This window comes from Lepidochelys olivacea (assembly GCF_965140295.1).
Source record: "Lepidochelys olivacea isolate rLepOli2 genome assembly, chromosome: 6".
Classification (NCBI taxonomy): Eukaryota; Metazoa; Chordata; order Testudines; family Cheloniidae; genus Lepidochelys; species Lepidochelys olivacea.
Genome location: NC_140416.1, coordinates 13,814,547 through 13,836,203, shown reverse-complemented (window position 1 = coordinate 13,836,203; position 21,657 = coordinate 13,814,547). Strand labels below are relative to the sequence as shown.

General features: G+C 47.9%; 1 protein-coding gene across 1 annotated transcript; it reads left to right on the top strand.

Annotated features, from left to right (window-relative positions):
- Positions 1–1,178: 1,178 nt before the first annotated feature.
- Positions 1,179–4,364, top strand: LOC311522770 (up-regulator of cell proliferation-like; the record flags this gene model as incomplete). Its single annotated transcript, XM_084632238.1, is given in 4 exon segments — positions 1,179–1,934; positions 1,938–2,115; positions 2,118–2,755; positions 2,757–4,364. Coding segments are annotated over 4 exon segments (3,180 nt in total).
- Positions 4,365–21,657: the final 17,293 nt, after the last annotated feature.

Genomic DNA, 21,657 nt, shown 5'->3' with positions numbered 1-21,657 from the left:
CATCTTGGCATAATGTTCGAACAGCGTACTCACAGACTTTGTCATCGAATGCTTCTACACCTCTAGTGTTCAAGATATTGGTGTTATTTAAATTATACGCCTTTGTCTGTTTGTTCTCAATTTGCTTCAATTTCATCCATCAATCTTTTCCTCTGTGAGGATCCAGTCTTATTAAACTAAGCCAGCCCTTCGTTCAAGCAACTATTTACAGAGCTGCAGCACTTGGAGCTTAGCATTCGAGCCATGTGCACACAGACTGACCTGCTGGTGCTTTCTCCATACTCTTCCCTCCTGCAACTTGTGACCCTCCCTCTAAGTTCCATGCTGGTTGCTACAATTTCTAGTCATCATTCAGCCTTTGTAACATTTGCGGATCTGTCTCCTGGGTAGAATATGCTGCTAGTGTGGGCCATTAAGCTGACTGCATATTCATCCTCACTTTCTGCCCTAGTGTGATGTACTGAGAAGAAAAGTGGTGACAAGAACACCATCAGGTGAAGTAGTAAACAAGGAAGGTGGAAAGAAGGAAGAATTTATGCATTGCCTGAAGGATTGCCTGCATTGCAACTGAGCAGAGCTGGATGAATAATTGTTTGTTTGGTTTGGTGGTGGTTCCAAAAAAAAAAACATTAAAAAACAATATTTAGTTTGCGTCAAACCAAATCTAAAATATTTTGAAATTTTTGGTGACTCAGAAAAGTTAATTTGGGGCCTGTTTCAGAGCAGGATTTCAAACTTGGCTTTCCCACATCCACTGGGCTATATGTTATGGGAGGACTGGGGGAGGGAACAGCAGCACCACCTCCTCCTTCTTCTCTGGCCATTTTATGAATGGCTGAAACCTCTCATATCAAAATTGCAATAATTTTAGGCCAACCAAAACCACATTTCTAGTTGAATACATGACCTGTCTGAAAGAATTTCCATAGCTCTCCATAAGTGTGGCATTTCAGTTAGGATGACTGAGAGTGTGACAGTTGGGTCAAATCTGTGAAGGTTGCACCAGATAAATGGTGCTTCAGTACTCCAGCTACACGACCCCTCTAAGTGGTTGTCACTTATAAGGAGCATGCAGACCTCCATGATTTTTGTTTAATAATTGCAATTCCTTCACATTATGGCCCTAATACCAAAGTAAGAGTTCCACCTGAAAACATTTTCAGTTTAACAAAGTGTTTATGTTGTATTACCTTTCTGCAGAGAGACCAAAAGCCCTTCAGTACATCGAGTCAAAGTTAGAAATGGAGAAATACAGAAGCAGGAAACTAAAGCTGAGAGATGTCCTGGAAATCACACCAGAAAGTCTAAAGAACTGCCCTCCTCAGACAACAGGAGATTTACCTTGGCATTTCCTCAGGAAGCTCATGGCTCTGAATGGGATGGCAAGAAGCACAAGCCTTGAGCACAGGGCACCCACTGATCAAACACTAACTATGGACAAAGAAGAGCTGGATATTCCTGAAGATTTTTCTTTTCTCAGTGACACAGACACCAGTGATTCCCTGCACCCCCTTGATGTTCTCTGTGCCATTCTGCTTTCCTCAGACAGTTTCCTACAGCAGGAGATCCTGTCCAAAATGTCCATGGGCCAGTTTGCCCTCCCTCTGCTGCTACCTGCCCTCGACACCCCCAAGTGCACCCTACTGCTGTGGGCCATGAGGGACATGGTGAGGAAGTGGAGGCCGCACTCCCTGGCAGAGAGCAGAGGGTTCAGAGAGGAGAGCCTGGTGCTCACGTCAATGCCAACCATTTCCTTTGTGCGGATGGGGAGCTGCAGCTTCTCCAAGTCCCACCTCCTCAATGAGGTTCTCAGCCCCTCCCAGCAGCACCACAATTTCTTTGTCCACTGGGACATGGAGTCTGGGAACGTCCCACGGGCAATCGCAGATGGGCTGGTTGAGATTTCCTGGTATTTCCCTGGTGGGATGGGGAATTGAGATCTTTTCCCAGAACCTGTCGCGGTTACAAATCTGCTTGGAGATATTGAGTCGCATTGGGTGCAGTTTAGCTTTTTAACAGAGATCTCCTCAGCAGTGTTCATAGTTACTGAGAGCATCAGTGAGATAGAATATGCGCTGTTATCATCTCTGCAGGGATCAGCCACTAAATACTGCTTCACTTCAATAATCAGGCTGGGAAAGCCAAGGAAACGCTGGAATTCCTGAAAAAGTTAGCCTCGATGCTGAAACTGAACAAGTCACATGTGCTGTGGAAAGGAGGTACCACAAATAAGGCACAATTTGTAAAAGTTCTGCAGTCTGCAATAGCAGCCATAATGAAATCTTCTCCCAAGAGAGTGAGTATAGAAGCCATGGCTGAGACAGCACGTCAATTAGGCATCCAGGTAGATGAGGATAACAAGGAATGTCAGACCCCAAACACATATGCAAAGGAAATCACTGCACAAATCAAAGATGTGGCAAAGTACAAGAGGGAAAAGCTGAGACTCCAAGGGGAGACATGGAGAAACTTGGCTGAAGTGGAAAAAGAGCTGTGCAGAATGAGAAAGCAAGGAGACACCCCACTTGAGAAATATAAATCTCAGCTGAAAAAGAAATTAATGGATTTACATGCTCAGCAGAATAAACATGACCTTACTGATGGTTTGATTACATTTATTACTGGAATAAGACTACTACCTCCCATGGAGAAACATTACTTCCTGAAATGGATGAAGTTTGGCCTGAATCACATCACTAGGGAGAATCTTTCTAAACTATGGGATCAATATAAAGAGAAATGCAAAAAACTCAAAAGATGACCCCAAAATGTTTGCAGAGTTAGACAAATTAATCTCTGCCAGTTCCTTAGGAGTGCAGCATTTCATGTGTGAGTTGGGGCAGTTTTATGAAGCGGAATGCTCAATGGTTAAAGAAGGTAAAATGGCAGAAAGCCAAAGGCAATTCACCCATCTCCCAGGCATAGCAGCTGACCTCATGCTGGAAGGGTTTCCCATGGAGATCATTGATGGAGACGTTTCCAACATCTCACTGCAGTGGGTAACAGATGTTCTGAGTCAGCTTCATGCCAAGCTGGGGGGAAGGTCCAAAATCCTGGTTCTGACGGTGCTGGGAGTACAGAGCACTGGGAAATCCACCCTCCTCAACACCATGTTCGGCCTGCAGTTTGCAGTGAGCAGTGGCCGATGTACACGAGGAGCCTTCACGTTACTCATTAAAGTGGCAGAGAACTTTCAGCAGGAACTGGGCTGTGATTTCATCCTGGTGATAGACACAGAAGGCTTGAAAGCCCCCGAACTGGCCAAGCTGGAGGATAGTTATCAACATGACAATGAGCTGGCCACCCTGGTGATTGGACTGAGTGACATAACGATTTTTAACATGGCCATGGAGAATGCCACTGAAATGAAAGATGTTCTGCAAATTGTGGTCCATGCATTTCTCAGAATGGAGAAAATCGGGAAAAAAACCAACTGCCAGTTTGTGCATCAGAACGTCAGTGATGTGTCTGCACATGAACAAAACATGAGGGACAGGAAACACCTCCTGGAACAGTTGAATGAAATGACCAAAGCTGCAGCCAACATGGAAAAGAAATGCAAAGAGATGAACTTTTCTGATATTATGGATTATGATCTGGAAAAACACAATTGGTACATTCCTGCTCTGTGGCACGGAGTCCCCCCCATGGCTCCAGTGAATTTGGGATACAGTCAAAAGGTTTATGAATTAAAGAAATATTTGTTTGAATTTCTGAAAGATTGTTCACAAGAGAGAACTCCCAATGACATTCCCCAATTTCTTGCATGGGTGAGGAGCCTGTGGAATGCTGTAAAACATGAGAACTTCATTTTCAGCTTTAGAAACAGCCTTGTTGCTGAAGCCTATAACCAGCTGTCTGTGAAGTATGCAGAGTGGGAATGGGGTTTTCGGAAGGAGATACATTTCTGGGTATCTGAAAAGGAAACTTTCATCCAAAATCAGCCACCAGATAAACTAGACACTAATGTTTCAATCAGACTAAAGAGTGAGGCACAGGAAAAACTGAGGCAAGAAGCAGAGAAGATTTTGAATCATTTACAACAGTATTTTGAAAGTGGAACAGCAAATCTGCACCTGATAGAAAAGTACAAAGAAGGTTTTAGAAGAAGTGCCAATAGTCTCAGGAATGAACTGGAGAGTTATTCATTCAGCAAGTGGCAAGAAGCGATTCATATTAAAAAAGGCCAACACAAAACAGATGCTATGCTGTCAAAGTACAAGAGAAAAATTGAAGAGAAAGTGGATGGGCTTCTGAACCATTGCAGGAAAAGCAACTGCAAATTAAATAATGATGAACTGGAAGAGGAATTGGAGAACATGTGGACAGAAACATTGTCAGAATTATCACTTATTCCTTTATAGAGACGCAACATATTTGAAGATGTGGAGTTCCAGCTGAGAAGAGACCTAGCGGACAGGGGCAGTGCAGTCTGGAAGATGTTACAAGATGCCAAAAGCTTGTGTGCTTATTAAACAAAAAATTTCAAAATGAAAAAGGAATACTTAGACTTAAAAGTGTTCAGAGGTTACAAACTATAAATATCAGGTGTGAAAGAATTCTTGACACAGGAATGCTGGCATAAAACAGAGGCTTTAGCTAAATCCTTAATAGAAGAGTGCAATAGTTACACTGATGGAAAAGTAAATGGCAAAGCAGATTATGATGAAACTTATTGCAGAGAGTTGTTGCGGATGATTAACGAGTGGCTTCAGCAGGCTGATGTTCAAAACCTTCACACCACCGCCTGCTTTGCAGTTGACCTGAAGCTTCACTTTTTGGGGGATGAAGCTCGTGCATTTCAGACGATGCATGAAGAATTCATTAAAGAAAATGATCCTCTGCAGCGTCTGGGGAAACTGAAACCTCAGTATCTCTCCACGTTCAAAGCTCTGTACTTAGAGAAGATGAGTGTCAGGACAGGGCCTGGAATTTCTGTGATCAGTGTCTGAGACCTGCCCTGGTGGACTATGTGAACAAGAGACTTGGGACAGAAATCGTGGATGACATTCTCAGCAGTGAACGGTCTGTTGAGTACAGCACCCGGAGATTTTTCCAATTCTTTGTTCTGAAGCAGCTGTTGGAAGAAAATGACTTTAACACTTATGTGCAATACACAAGGAATTATGTAGATTTTATCAAAACCTGGATACAGAGACACTTGTTAATGCTCTACAAAGAGAAGGCGAGTTTGGGAGATTTGGAGAAAAGGATTTTCTCCCCAATAATTAATAAATTCAGCCATGTTCTGAAATACTCCAAAGGTGAGAGGACTAAGACAGTCTCTGCCTTTTTAGACAATTTGTGTGAAAAGCTGCAGCAGGATCTAGTCATTCCCAGGGATAGCTTAGAAGTGATACTGTTTAAAAACACAGCAAGTGCAGACCAATTTTCAGCTTTTATAGAACAGTTTATTCCTGATCTGGAAAAACAAATTTTATCCACTTTTGAAAATCTGGAAATTCAGTCAAAACTCTCAAAACTTGCAGTGAAGCCCCAGGATGAAATCTTCAAGCGAGTGTTTGGCTGTGGGAAGCAGTGTCCGTTCTGTAAAGTCCCCTGTGAAGCAGGAGCTCCTGCGCATAACGAGCATTTTGCTTCAGTGCACCGACCTGAAGGACTAGGGACATATCGGTGCAATAAAACAAGAATACTTGTCTCTGATATATGCTCCTCTTCTGTGGATTCAAATAAAACATTCAGATGTTTGGAGACAAAAGGGGAGTTTCATCCTTATAAAGATTATGGCAAATTTTTTCCAGACTGGCTTATCCAGCCAGATCCCAGCATCACAGCTTCCGATTACTGGAAGTTTGTTTTCAAGGAATTCAATCACCAGTTTGCTGAGGAGTTTGATGCTCTCCCTGCCCATCTCCCTGAGGACTGGGGTGAAATAACCAAAGAACAGGCACTGGAGAGCCTAAAGGAAGCCTTTACATTGAAATCAAAAACAGGCCGAGAAACTCTTTTGTGAATGGAAAGTTACAGAAGTTAATTTCCATTAAATGTAATGTTGATTCTCTTTTAATATCAGACACAGGTTGCAGCTTCCAAAAAGATAAAGAAACAATGCTATTTCACGTTTCACATCACATCACATTTCACATCACATATCGATGTATGGCAAAATTAAAGAAGGCGGGAAAGACCCAGATGTGGAAATTCTGCACCTCTGTCTTCAGGAGCAAATCGCCAAAATCCCAATTTGTCCTCACCACTGCATTTTGCTGATACAGTGGTACCATCCAGTGACCTGCAAACCTTTCCCACATGAGTGTTCCCTCCAAGAGCCCCCGAATGCCAGCCATCCACTTCTGCTACTTAGAGGATCAATATCCTGTGCTTTTATGGCTAATCTGACACCAAACAGCCTGGCCCTGATGCTCGCCTTCTCTGGGGTAACACATGGGCGGGAAAAAGTACTTCAGAAACACCAATGAGGGAGGTTTGCAGCATAATGTAATGGGGAAGGGAGGGATGCAGCCGGCAACCCCAAAAGACCCTGAGGTTTCAAAGGGAATCCCCACAAACCCAACAGACACTGAGGCTCCATGGGAAACCCACCCCATCCCTGGGAATGGTCTTTCTCTCTGCTCTGCTCACTGCCCCGCACACATATCTCATCCAGGGTAGTAAGGCTAAGAAGCCATGGTGCATTGGCTATTTGCCCTGTGATTGCCTGCTACCCTTCTGCATGGGGGTGCTGTGGGGAGAAGCCAGGGAAGGTAGTTAGTGGTGCTAAGAAATCTGTGGTCCCAGCTGGAATGTCACATACTGCCTTTTTGGGTAATGCTTGCCTGGGTTTCCTCCCCCCTGCTCCCTCCTGTCTGTAACATCCAAATGGATCCTTCTGGATGAAAGTGTCTATAAAGATGTGAATGAACATTTCAGTAATTCCTGTTGTAGCCAAACATGATTTTAAAATTGCTTTAAGTGAGCTGTGACAGCCAAGGCTGAGCTTCACTGCCCTGACTTTCACTGACATATAAATGCCGATGATTTGACTATTTACTGTCCTACGATTTTTGCCTGATCTCATTTGCTTGTTAGCCAGATACTGTATAAGTCCCAGTTCAGGCCAACCAGGAGCTTCATAAAATGAAATTCTAAAATGCCATGTTTGACTGACGTTGATTTATTTTGTGTATAATTATCAAGAATTTTCAAAGAAATTTAAATGAGAAATGGTTTACAGGAGTGTGAGACGAGGTTTTGAGAGAGGAGCATCCTAAGTACAATTATCTTTTCCTATTGATTTTTTGTGAATAAATGTTGTCCCAGGTAGCTGCCATAGATAAAGTTTAAAACTGATCTGTGTATATTTTTATTCTCCTTTTGAGGATAACATGGATAAAAGAGACATTAAAGTGCGCATTGTTAGACAAATAAATATGTACGTGTGCCCACAAGATATATAGCGCAGCCCTCCACATTTCTGTCTAGCCCACCTCAGTTTCCACCATGGGGAAGAGGCTGCCCCTGTGCATCCGTACTGAGCTTTGCTGGCTATTGATGAGAGAAATTTTCTCCATTTACGCTGGGGGGATGGGCGAGGAAGGGAAGTGGTGGATGCTGCCCTCTCCAAGGGATAAAAAAAAAGGCCTAGAAATGTCACTTTTTGGCCAGGCATGCGATGCCCTTACACTCCGCTTGGTGCCATTTCTCTGTCTGTCTCTCTGTCTGTAATGGGATAACTTTTAAATGCCTCATCTGATCAATTCCAAAATTTCAGGTGGTGCCCTGGGCACCAATGGCCAGAACCCTTTTGATTTGAGGGGAAATCAGTCAACTGAATATGAGGGAGAAATGAAGTTCCTGGCATCCTAGTGGAGTTTAAGATGTTGGCCACCTGAATGACTCATCTCCCAGAAAAAAATAATATGGAGGAGGGATGGAAGAGGGAATGGGGATGTATAGATGGGAGAATAGGGGCATGCACACAGCCCATGGCATGGGGGGGAGAATGCGGGACCCTGGTGTGAAGGGCTCACATAACTCCTGGTGGCAGGTGTGATGCTGACAAAGCCAGGCCAGAGCCATAGGCCCATTCACTTGTGTGTGACTATCAAAGGAGTTAAATGTATTACTATATATTCAGGCCAATTCACTTGTGTGTTAATAGAGATCAAAGGAGATGTTAATTGCATTGTTTTTGCCTAACTATATCTTGTTGTTTACTATTACATTACATTTGCATTACGCATGCCTGGTAATTAAATAGACCTAGATCAAAGTGTGTGTTAATCTAAGAGTGTATTCAGATGTTAGAACTTCATGAAACGAATGGAATGTTACTTGTATTCTTTTCATGTATCTATTCTTATTATAATGTAAAGGCAGGCAGTTATATTATGTCTAAGCGTGTAATTAAATAGCTCATTGAATGCAAATGAAGAGTGCTAAATTCAAAGCAATTGGCCATTGTGTGAGTAAGAACATGTCTCTGATTGTTGTGTGGAGAAGAAGCTATAAGTACTGATTCAAAGGAAGATCCTTTATCTCTGGACTGTTTGGATTCTAACAGGGTGGAATAACTAAACAAGAAGACGGAGATCCCCAGAGCTATTCTGGGTGGCCCTGAACTGGCAGATTACTACATCCCTGTTATCCTTTGGGGTTCACAAACTTTGACTCACCTGTTAATGTAATTTACCTGCTTTAACCTCTCAATAACACATTTATTTTTCTCAGCTAATAAACCTATAGTTAGTTCACTATAGCATTGGCTACCAGTGTTGTCCTTGGTGTAAGATCCAGAGTACCAATTGATGAGGGGGAAGTGACTGGTTTCTTGGAACTGGGAAGAACCTGATGTGGTGTGATTTTTGGTTTATGTGACCATTATCACTAAGTGCAGTTTGTTTGCGTGGTGAGATGGGCTGGAGAGCTTAAGGAGACTGTCTGTAACTACATGGTAAGACTAGTCCAGTGATCCAGGAATTTATATTTGTTGCTGGTTTGGTGAAATATAATTATAAATAGGGTGACCAGATGTCCAGTTTTTAAAGGGACAATCCCGTATTTAAGCTGTCCTGACTTTTTCTTAAAAACGGGCAAACTATCCCATATTTTCAGTCTCCCCGCATGCATCAGTACTAATGAGTCCTGCTGCTGGCCGGATCCTTGCTCGCGAGCCATCCTCCCACCAGTGCCGGGGGGGGTGGGGGGAGTCCAGTGACCAATGATGGGGGTGGGGATGAAAAGCTGGTGGCAGGGATAAGATGCAGTGCGCAGGGCCAGCTGCTCCCCCTGCTGGTCTGTCAGTGCAGCCCCTGCTGCAAGCCGGCTCTCGACCAGCAGGGCCCTGCTCCCAGTCCTGTTTCTGGCCAGCCCTAGCTGTGTGCTGTGAGCTGCAGTGGCTGGAGAGTGAGGGCAAGTACCAGGCAGTGGCTGATTATAGGTCACTTCTGCTGCCCACCCATCGGCCCTTTACATGCTCCGTCTCTCACTGTCCTCTCCCTGCTTTGCCCCTTCACCCCCACAAGTCCTGCTGCTCCTCTATATCACCCCCCCCCCACACACACAGCAGGACACATCCAACTCCCAGCGCTGTGCAGAGAATGAGCTCCTATTCGGAATACTACACTTATCAATAGTCTGGCCGGTAGACTCCTTCCTTCCCCCACTGCCTCTGGCTGGGCCAGCACCCCGGGAAAGCCCAAGACCCTCCGGCCCGGGACACTGGCCAGGAGGAGCCGAGCCCTGCATGTGCCAAAGCCCTGGGCAATGCATGCATGGGGAAGCCGCTAAGCTCTGGACTGGGGTGGGAAACAATTTCCAGCCTGTTCCCAACCTGACCCTGCAGGCTTCACCGCAGCCCCCGGACAGGGGCTTAGTACCCTCTTTGCCCACCCCACCCCCTGCGCTGGGTCCAGCCCCCAGGGAGCGTGGGGCTGCTCTGTCCCCTAGGCACCCTCCCCTGCTGAGCGACCTCTCTGGCAGGGTTCTCTGAAGCCTCTGCAATCAGGTTACCTGGGCCCTGGTGCACAGTGCATTCTTAAGGCTTAACCCCTTCCTTCCCACGCTGTAGCCGGGGGGGACAGAAGGCATCTAGGTTATGTTGGTGGCCAGCAGAAGCATGGAGGTCTTAGCTGATTTATGATACTGTGTGGGCAGGAAGGGACAAGCTGCTTCCAGCCACGGTGGGGGGAACAAGATGAGATGAGCTCTGCAAAGACAAGGGCCAGGTCATCACTTCCCCTCCACTCCTCCCCTGTGGCTGGAAGCAGCTCCTGTCCCTTCCCTCCTGCACAGTGCCAAAAGGCTGCTGGTGGCCACATGCCACATTCTGGTATAAGCCCTGGCAGAAATGGAGGGCGGGGGGCATGTGACCCTGCGTGCCCCCATCCATGTGTTGCCTTGGTAAGATGTGGCACCAGGTACCAGGAGAGGCAGGTCTGACCCGGGGGCCCAGCCAGGTGTGGAGGGCAAAGAGCACCAGGCAGGGAAAGGGTCGAGTCCATCAGTCACACACACATACACCCATGTGAGAGAGGTGTATGGGCGTGTGTGTGTGTGACACCTCACCCTGCAGGTGTGGGAAGGTGTGTGTGTGGGGGGTGTCACATACCCCTAAATGGGAACCCTAAAGCCTTCAAGATAAGAAGGTAAATAAAAAGAATCCAACTAGGCAGTATTTCTTTTTAATGGAGGCTCAGTCAACTTGATGTTAATTTGAAGGTTTGTACTGCATAATTCTGATTGATTGCCAGTGAACTCACGAGTAATTTTACGAGGTGTTCATATCCAGCATAGGGAAATATGGTCACCCTAATTATAAAACACACCACCATGTTGGTCTCTCTGCCCTATTTTCTGACAGTCTGCCCTGAGATTGGAACTCACAGTTGTGAGCCACTCCAGACAGCATGAAATTAGGAGAACCTGGGATAGGGGGAAGGGGGCACATAGAACCCCTAGCATGGAGGGAAGTTGGGAATGGGGGGCAGACAGAGCTCCTGGACTGAGAGTGAAGGGAGGCCCTGGTTTAGAGGGAGGGAGTAATGGAGGGCACACAGAGCTCCTGGTGGGGGGAAGACTAGGGAACCCTGGTATGGAAGGAGTGAAGGAGAATGCGTGGGGGGGTAGGGGAATGGGAGCACATTCAGAACTCCTGCTATTGGGGGAGGAATGGGGTACACAAAGCCCCTGGTATGGGGGGAATGGGAGTCACAGAGAGCTGCTGTCATTGGAGGGGAAAACGGGGGAGGGGGTTAGTATGGGAGGAGGAGGGACTTTGGGGGGCACACAGAGCCCCTGAAATTGAGGGGCATGGGAGCGTGGCATGCAGGAAGCTTGTGGGTGGGAATGGAGGGATGTGAGGATCCTCTGGGGTGTGAAATAAGTTCACCCGACAGTAGCAACCTAGTGTGTGACCCCCTTCGACACATACACTAAACCCAGAACATAAAGTTTGCAACATCAGCCTTATCCACAGGCCTGTGTCGGGGTATTGATATGGCAGGATGTATGAGGCTGCACAGGGTGACTGTTGAAAAAAATGAGAAAACTGAATGAGGTGATGGGGCTGGCTGCCTAGATAGGGAAAGGTACCTTGGACAGAGCAGTGCTGGGGAAGTTTTGGGGGAGCTGGGGGAGTTTTGGCCTGACCAAGTCCCAGGCTGAGGGCCTGATACAGGGCCTTGAGGAGGTATTAGGGCTGTGGAGGGGCAGCCAGGGGAGAAAGAGGCAGCAGGTCTACCCCCTTGCTGATGATGAGTGGCCAGTTCAGACTGCATTGTGGCCCTGAGGAAAGGGGCTAGGGTGAAGAACAGCAGTGGGTCACAGAGGCGAGTGGTGGGATTAGGGGTAGCCAGTTCCCTGGAGGGGAAGAACCCAGAGAGTGGGGTACCGCCAGAGGGCAGTATCCCAGGAAAGTACGCCATTGTCTGGGAGGGATGTAGGGCCTAATGTGGTGGAGCTTGGAAAAGGGCAGGTAATTGTGGGCAAGACACCACCTGCAGAGGGTGCTCCTGAGTGGCGAGAGCTAATTCCCTAGGTTGGCCAGCCTAGTATCTACCTCACAGTCTGTGTGAGAATCTAAAGAGATCCCATCCCCCAACGAAGTGTCTGTGTTATGCAGTGGATGCTTATAGTAAGTCAGACATTTCAATAAGTGTTTTGGGGAGAGCCGCTGGCCGGTGTCCCTCTGGGTTTACAGGAAATTGGCAGAAGAGAAGAAGTCACATCCCTAAAGAGCGCATATCATCCCCCTCTCCTGTGACCCTTGGCACCATCACAGGCTCTATTTGTATCCAGTCATGAACCAAGAAGAAACTGAAAGGGTTTGAGCTCAGGTTCAGACTGTCCTTCATCAGAGAGCGTGACTGGCAGGGCAAGAGCAGCTGCTTCGGGACACCAATATCTTTCTGCTCTCCCCCTGCTCCCAGGGACTTGCTCCCAGCCAGGATGCTGGTATGGCAGGGCCATGTCGCTACTGAGCTGTGACTGAGTCTACAGAATTAACAGTGGTGATACGATTGTGTCTGGCGAAACTGAACTGAGTTTATCAGACCAGGTTCCATCCAGATTTAGGCCAATCACATCACTCCCTTTCCCCTCAGGCACAGCCTTGGATCAGTTATTAGCAATCAGGTTAAAGTCCCACTCTGGGGAGGGGAGTCATTTATTAGCCTAGTCAGTCACTAGGGTTGCCAATTGTGGTTGGATGTATTCCTGGAGGTAGCCTCCTCATGTTACATCATTTTTAATTCAAGATTAATCTTGAATTCCTGGAGACTCCAGGGCAATCCTATCAGTCACTCTGTAGCTATAAGGTGCTGACACACCTAAGAGATGTGGGGAGTGTTTGTTGCCCATATTTCTAGTCACATGCCATCATGCGGGGAGGCAGAGAGTCCTCCTTACTCTGGCAGTTTTCAATAAATGACCTGTTCTTTTATCACTCAGATTTAAACTTCTTCCCCTTTGTTATTCATCATGTGTGTTACAGTCGTACCTATTGGCCAACCAAGATCGGGGCCCCGTTGTACTGGGAACTATACAAATAGAGGGTGGTGGACAGTGCTGGTCTGAGGAGCAATTCTAAATAGACCAGACAAACACAGGGTCGGGGGAAGGGATATAACTCACAAACAGAACCATCTGGGGAGTGGGGTACATGAGTAGGACTTAGATTTGCTCTCTAGCTAACACCTATACTATACATTTTTATTGGAGGTTGTTGGGCTTCTTCACAACCAATATTATCACAAGCAGTAAGGTATAAACCCTTGTAACTGTTACAAAATCTTCCTCTCCAGTCACGCACAAGGGAGAAAGCTTGGAAGCTATACAGGGTAAAATGGATTTATTTGTGGTTTGGACCCCACTGAGAGTTCTGGAGACAGGAGCACTTCTTAAGCAGTTTTCAGTTACTCCTGCAGTTTTTGGGGGACGTAGTTCAGAACTAGGTCTGTGTTTGTAGCAGGCTAGCGTGTCTGGCTTAAACCAGGCAGGGCACTGAAGTCCCAAGTTGTCAGGGAAAACGGGCTCAGAGGTAGTCTCGGCACATCAAAGGGCAGTCCCAAAGGGGGTTTCCGTGATCCAACCCCTCACACCCTCCCTCTGAGCACCACATGCTTCCCAGCTCGGGTAGACAGTGTCCAGGGGTTCGGGGTGGGTCTATACTCTGGTGACCAGCTTAAGCCGCTACCAGTCTACCCTCTGCGATGCTGCTATTTTTAGCATGATAGCTCCAGGAGAGCTAGCACGTCTGTCTCCATAAGCTGGAAAGCTTGCTCCCAGCTCCAGTGTACATGTATCCATACGGGGAGCAGCAGGGACTGAGGGGAGCTCCTGTTTCCAGATAGGGCCCAGCTCTGCTCCTAGCTCCCTATCCCAGGAGCCCCCAACTCCTGTCCTCCCCTTGTGGCTGGCTCTAGGCACCGCAACCTCATGCTGCCCCTGAGTCCCCAGCATCTACCTGGGGCAGTCTCCCCCTGCCACTGCCTGGGGCCCTGCCTGCTCTGTGACTGGGCACGAACCCCTCCCCAACCCTGTAGCCAGGGCACCCAGCACAGGCACTGCCCTGCCCAGGGGTCTGCGTGCCCTGAGCCCTGGGGAGCCCTTCATAGCCTCTCCCAGCCCCCAGTCTGGTCCGTGATTGGCTGCTCCAGCCTTCTCTAGGCAAATGAGCCTCCACCCCTTCCCCTAAGGTTAACGAGGGCCCAAGAGGCCCCAAAGGGGAGAGGAGCTCAGAGTGTCCCTGGGGTGACAGTTAAACCAACAAATAGTGTCACCTCTGTGAATGCAGATGGGGAAGAATTAGGAGGCAGTAATAGAAAGTCATTTCACCCATTTGCTGCATTCAGCACCAATCAGGTGTTACACCTCTGTTCCAGTACTTAATTCTTACCATCACTTCATTTGTAAGTTGCTAGGATCACTTTATGTAAGTGTTTCTGTGCAACTGCCAATCACACCATCAGAGCCCATGGTCATTTACACCTCCTATCACATTTGACGGATTTGTTCTTCACAAGTGCTTCTCGGCATACCAGTTGAATGTATTACCTTCATTAGTATAAAACAGACACCTTGTTACAACTTGAACTGTGAGTTTGATCTGTACCTGTGTCGAATATCAGCATTTTGGAGAGAGGCAAGAAGTGATACATAAACAGCGAAACATTGATAATGTATGTTCCTTATAAGTACATATGGACACTTCTCTCTCTCCTAGAACACTTCATGTTCAGATGCTCAACACTGTCACCAATTACCATATTAAAGGCTGAGGAAAACTTCTAAGTAGTGTAGTCACTGAAAAGGAGCTGTTGCACAATTAGATAGGGAAACGTGTAAATACATCTGTTTGGCTATGGGTAGGTTAGTATGAACTCAGAGTTAAGCCGTCCCCTCTGGACGTTGTGACATGTTCATTTACCTGCCACTTGCAGAAGAATCTTTCCAGTACTCACATCCTCATCTTCCATTATACACCTGTACATCCCGCTGTCTGAAGGTCTCATGTTGCTGACAGTCAGAAGTTGCCCCTAGACTGAGCTGCTGGAGAAAGAGCTGAGTTCAACCTTTGAACTCTTCTTTCAGGTCCTCTGGTCTGTCTGATCCATTGTAGTAACAGTGCACTCTGGCTCTCTTTTCATGTCTGAATAGGAGCCAGACAAACGGTTGTGTCTAGCTAGGTGCAGACAACTACAGCAGTCTGAGTCTGTAAGTTTGCTCCTAGGAGGTTCCTTAAGTCTTGGGTCCACAAACTACAGGACTCAGGAGTCACCACAAAAAAGGGAGGAGATAGGATGGTGAGTGGGAGAAGGAAAGGATGAATAGGAGCTCTGAAAGAGAGGGGGAAAGAAACCTTACCTTTGCTGTTATTAGGCTTCCTGAGTTTTCCTCACAGGGGTTCAGGTACAGAAAGAGCCTCATTTTCTGGAGCTCAAAGCTACAATAATCTTGAATCTGCAGTCAAGGGTGACATCCCCTCCAATTTTTGAGTCAAGCTCTTGCCTTTCACTAATCAGAAGAGGAGCAGCTGAGAAAAAGGCTTAAACTCAGCCTCTGGAAACTTGGATTCAGGCTCAAGCAGGTCATGGATAGACCACAACAAGTTTAGAATTTCAAATTGCCAGCAGCAATGCCCACCAAGCTAGCTGGGGTATCTTTGGAGAGGGTGCATTCTCATGAAAATTGGAGCGACAGCGTCTGTTCAGAAGAAAAATATAAATTCTCCGTTCAATGGAGGACAGATAAAAGTATACAAATGCTCCTCTTTCTAATTTATTTTTAAATGCTGTTTGTTTAAAGCGCTATGTTTGCAGTATTAGGATGCAGGTAACAGATTGTTGCAAATATTCATTTGCAAATGCATTTGTTCCTTGTGATTACAGCGAGTCAGAAAATGGGGGGAAGCCACTAACATTTTCAAAAATAGCTTTCTGTATGAGGCTGCTCTGTTGATTCTCTCAGTTCTCCCCCTCCCCATGTTTTTGGATGTCCTTCAGGGACCTTCCTCTCCTTCCCACACAAACTTTAGGGAGCTTGTTCATTTCCAACACATTAAAATGGGATGGTCAGCCACGCGACAGACTTAAAAAGGGTCATTCTCACAGCAGTCCTAACTAAGCTGTGGCCAAAAGAGCTAATGTGATCCGGGGAAACATGACCAGGCCAATCTCGAGTAGGAGCAGAGAGGTTATTTTAGCTCTGTATTTGGCACTGATGCGACCACTGCTGGAATCCTGTATCCAGTTCTGGTGCCCACAATTCCAAAAGGATGTTGGTAAGTTGAAAAAGGTTCAGAGAAGCGCCATGTGAATGATTAGAAAACATGCCTTAGAGTGATTTAGCTTAACAAAGACAAGGTGAAGGGGTGACTTAATTACAGTCTATAAGTATCTAAATGGGGAACAAATATTTACTCTATTGGAGATGGTATAACACACTCCAATGCATGGAAGTGGAAGCTACACAAATTCAGACTGGGAATAAGTTGTACATTTTTAACAGTGAGGGTAAATAGCCATTGGAACAGTATACCAAGGGTCTTGGTGGATTCTCTATCACTGATCATTTTTAATTCAAGTTTGGCCATTTTTAAAAAAAAATCTGCTCTATGAATTATTATGGGGCAGTCCTCTGGCCTGTGTTATACAGGAGGTCAGACTAGACTAGATGATCACGATTGTCCCTTCTGGCCTTGGAATCAATGAATAAGCCCTTCAGGAACTGACCAAATACTTAAGTTCCTGGGCAGAGTAAAGGGATGTGCAGTAGGGAGAGGGCTGATGGGAGTTGTTGTGCCCTTATTAGCAAACCCATCATACTTGCAAAATATCCTTTCCCCGTGTGCATCTTTCACAGTTCCATTAAAATTCTCCACATCTCCTTGCTGATGAAGAATGTAAGCCATACTTACAGGATGGGGGACTCTATCCTGGGAAGGGTACCAATATCCTACCTTCATTAAATAAGTCATTATTGACCAGAGCCTAAGCTACGTACAGTTTTACTTAGGGTACATCTACACTTCAAGCTGGGGTCTGATTCCCAGCTCAGGTAGAGATACACACACTAGCTCTGATCCAGGTTGGGCACTAAAAATAACGTTGCTGCAGCAGCGTGACTGGCAGGAGAGACTAGCTGCCGGAGGATGTGGCTAGCATCGTAGATGGGTGTTTACACCTAGCCACTTATGCCCCTACGACTACACTAGTTTTTAGTGCACTAGAATGGGTTAGTGACACTGTGGTTCAGGGCTCCCTGGAGCCTTTTTACTGCCCCAGCACCCCCGTCCCCTGTGCTGAGCTGCTCTGAGAGTGCAAACCTTTCTCCTAGACTGGATGGATGTTCTTCAAACTGTTATTAACATGAGAGATCAGTGAACTGAGGGTGTGTCTGTATCTCTCCAGCCTCTCGCTCTCCAATACAGAAGACTGTATGTTTCTGTGCGTGTCTCCTCTTAGTTCAGAGAGGTTCCTTCACATTCCCAGGCCAGGCCGTGTCGGTAGCAGACAGAGGGATGGGGGTCGATGGCAGCAGGAGACGACGGCTTTCTTTCACTGGATCAGAATGTGGGAGGCTTGCAACCCATGAAACAAAGAGCTAAAGATAATGAGGTGTTTTATGAAAGGAGCCCCTGTTGTTACCCCAGCATTATGACTGAGACTGGGGTATGAATGAAGCCCAGTTTGTCCTCCCTTACAGGGTGGATCCCAAGCGTGTGACAAATGGCTCCAGACCTCTCCCCCAGAGCCCCACAGAGGGGGAGCTGCAGTGACTAGGGCCTCTTGTACCCAGCTCTTGCCCCACCCTGCGCAGCACCAGAGCCTCCCACTTCCCCTGCCGGCTCTGGGGCTGGGCCCAGACCCCTCCCTGACCCTGCAGCCCAGGCCCCTCCCTGACCCTGCAGCCCAGGCTCCCAGCGCAGCCAAAGCCATGCCCAGGGGTCCACAAGCCCTGAGGAGCCCTTTATAGACCCCCCCGTCACCCAGGCCAGCCCCTGATTGGCTGCTCCATTATCCTCTGTGCAAATTAGCTCCCACCCCCGAAGCTAATGAGGGCCCAGGCGGCTGTAAGGGGGGAGGGGAGCTTGGCATATCCTGGGGTGACAGTTAAACCAACACAGCAGAGTCACCCTGTGGAGCTGGGGGTCACTAGGGAAGGGAGGGGGTAGTTCAGGGGGGCTGAGGTGCAGGAGGGGCTGCAGGGGTCAGGAAGTGGGTTCAGGGGAGCAGAGGGGGTTGGGGGTTCAGACAGGGCTCATTAGGGGGACAGAGGAGGGGGCCAGGATGGGGGAGGGGCAGAGTCCAGGCATGGGGTAGATTTGGGGGGCAGAGTTGAGGGGATTGTTGAGGAGGGGGAAGTTCAGGGCAGTTTACAGGGGTCAGTGTTGGGGGGAGGTTGGGGAGGGGGAGAAGTTCAGGCTGACCCCCTCCCTCCCAAAGCAGGGCTGCAGGGCACAAACTGGCTTTATTAGCCAGCAAGGACTTTCCCCTCCTCCCAGCCCCATGCGGTTTGGGACTGGGGGCACAGAGGTTGGAGCAGGGGAGGGGCGTTATCAAGCCAAAGGGTGGGGGGTTGTTTGCCTCAGGGCAGGGAGCAGAATGGGAGCGGGCTCCGTACAAAGGGCAAGCGAAGGAGATGGAAGCAGGAGGTGGCAGGTGGCAATTCAGGGGGCACAAGGGGCAGGAGGGGGAAAAGGCTTTTGGGGGGGACTGAAAGGCAGGAGGTGCAGGGCGAGGCAGGGTGTCAGGAGGCAGAGGCAGGGGAGCAGAGAGGATTTGGGGGGGTTAGTAGAAGACCCATGGGGAGATTTGTGGGGGGAGGGTGTGGGAAAGGTCAGATTACAGGAACTGCAGCTGCTTCCCCCTGCCCCCCCCCAAATCAGCCCAGCTGGGCCCCTCTGCCCTGGGGTGGGGAACTCACAGGATGGGGCTGCTTGCACTGCAGCCTCAGCCCCTGCTAGGGTGCCCAGATAGCAAGTATGAAAAATCGGGACAGTGTCTGTGTGTGGGGGTAATAGGCACCTAGACAAGAAAAAGCCCTGAATACCGGGACATCTGGTCACCCTAGCCCCTGCAGCATCCCTGCCCCAGGAGACCTGCTGCCCCATCGCCCCCAGGCCAAACTGTGGGGAGGGAGCCCTGAGCCACCCAAAGGAGGGAGGCCGAAGAGCCTCAGTGCAGCAGCAGCAGGGGAGAAGAGCCCAGTGCTGGGAGCAGCGGAGAGACAGAGCCCATATGTGAGGTATAAGAATTGGATGGGGAGAGGTGGGAATTAAGGATCACCTGGAGAGTGGGAGGCCCTGAGTGGCAATACGAGGATTGGTCGTGTTCTGTATGTTTATTATTGACCTGGAATAATGGACTAAAAACATGAGATAGGAAAACTTGCCCAGGCCACTGAATTCTTTTGTTTGGGTGGATTGTGAGGAATTTCAGAAAGAGCTTGATAATGTCAGGCAACATTCAATGTGTCTGTGCAAGGTGCTGCCTTTCAAGAAGGCTGACGTAGGAAAATTCAGAGAGTTGGTAGGTAAGATCCCAGGGTAGCAAGTGTAAAGGGAAAAACAGTTCAAGAGTTTGCAATTTTTCAGAGACATTATTATGTGCCTGTAGCAAGGCGAAGGCTCACCGGCATAGCGCCTCCTGCTGGTCATCTTGGAAGTTAGCTCTTCAGCACTGGGAGCGCCCTCTGCAGGCTGGTGTCTTGCCTGTCTTAGGGCCCCCATATTCCTCCAGACCTTGGTGCCCTTTTACCTTGGGGTGCTGCCCCCTGGCCGTACCGCCACACTCTGGGTCTCCCCTCCCAGGGGAACCCCCAACCCTCTAAACCCACCTTGCCTCAGGGGCTACTGCCAGTCATCATCTAGCCCCTGCTCACTGGGGCAGACTGCAGTCTGTAATGGCCACTTATCATTGGCAAAGGGGTAGGACCTGCTGCCTTTGCTTATCCCCAGGCTGCCCCTCTGCCTCCCCCGTACCTTTCTGAGGCCTTCAACAAGGCCTCAGCCTGGGGATTTACCAGGCTGGTGCTCCCCCGCTCCCTTTGCCTTTCCCCCGCACTGCTCCACTTCAGGTACATTGCTCCCAGGCAGCTAGCCCTTCTCCCTCCAGGACTAGAGTGACACTCCTCTCACTTCTGGCCCCAAGCCCTCTTATAAGGGCCAGCTGGACCCTGATTGAGCTGGCCACAGCTGTGGCTGCTTCCCGAATCAGCCTAGCCCAGCCACAGCCCTCTCCAGGGATGCTTTTAACCCCTGTTTTACTGGAGTGGGGCAGTTGCCCCCTACAGGGCCTAAAAGCAAACTATTCCACTGCATAGGAAAGATAGGAAGTATAGCCAGAGACCATGCTGGCTTAACCAGGAGATCTTCAATGATCTAAAAATCAAAACATTGTTGTACGTAAAGTGGAAACTAGGTCAAATTACAACAAAGGATGAACATAAATAGCACAAGTTTCTAAGGACAAAATTAGAAAGGCCAAGGAACAAAACAGATCATAGCTAGAGACATAAAGGGTGACAAGAAAACATTCTACAAATACATTAGAAGCAAGAGGAAGATCAAGGACAGGGTAGGCCCATTACTCAATGAAGAGGGAAAAAACAATAACAGAAAATGTGGAAATGGCAGAGGTGCTTAATGATTTCTTTGTTTCAGTGTTCAAGAAGAGCGTTAGTGGTAATTGGACATCTAGCATACTGAATGCCAGTGAAAATGAGGTGGGATCCGAGGATAAAATAGGAAAAGAACAAGTAAACAATTATTTAGACCAATGAGATGTCTTCAGGTCACCAGGGCCTGATGAAATGCATCCTAGAATACTCAAGAAGCTGACTGAGGAGATATCTGAGCCATTAGTGATTATCTTTGAAAAGTCATGGAAAACGGGAGAGATTCCAGAAGACTGGAAAAGGGCATCTAAAAAAAGGGAAATAAGGACAACCTGGGGAAATACAGACCAGTCAGCTTAACTTCTGTACCTGGAAAGATAACAGAGCAAATAATTAAGCTCTAAATTTGCAAACATCTGGAAGATAATAAGGTGATAAGTAATAGTCAGCATGGATTTGTCAAGAACAAATGGTGTCAAACCAACCTGATAGCTTTCTTTGACAGGGTAACGAGCCTTGTGGATGGGGAGAAGCAGTAGATGTGGTATATGTTGACGGTAGTAAGGCTTTTGATGCAGTCATAGAATATCAGGGTTGGAAGGGACCCCTGAAGGTCATCTAGTCCAACCCCCTGCTCGAAGCAGGACCAATTCCCAGTTAAATCAGTCCCAGTCTCACCTGACCTTCTCCTAAACAAACTAGGGAAAGACAACTTAGATGGAGCTACTATAAGATGCGTGCAAAACTGGTGGAAAACCATTCCCAGAGAGTAGCTATCAATGGCTAACTTCCTGTCAGGGTGGTTAAGCACTGAAATAAATTGCCTGAGGGGTTCTGGAATCTCCATCAGTGGAGATTTTTAAGAGTAGGTTAGACAAACACTTGTCAGGGATGATCTAGATAATGCTTCGTCATGCCATGAGTGCAGAGGACTGGATTAGGTCAGTGGTTCTCAGCCGGGGGTCAGTGACCCCTTTCCGGGGGGCCGTGGAGCTCCACGGCTGAAACCTGGAGCCCCAGTGCTGAAGCCTGGGGGCCCCCCCTTCCTCCTAAGCCAGGAGCAGTGCGGGTCTGAAGCCA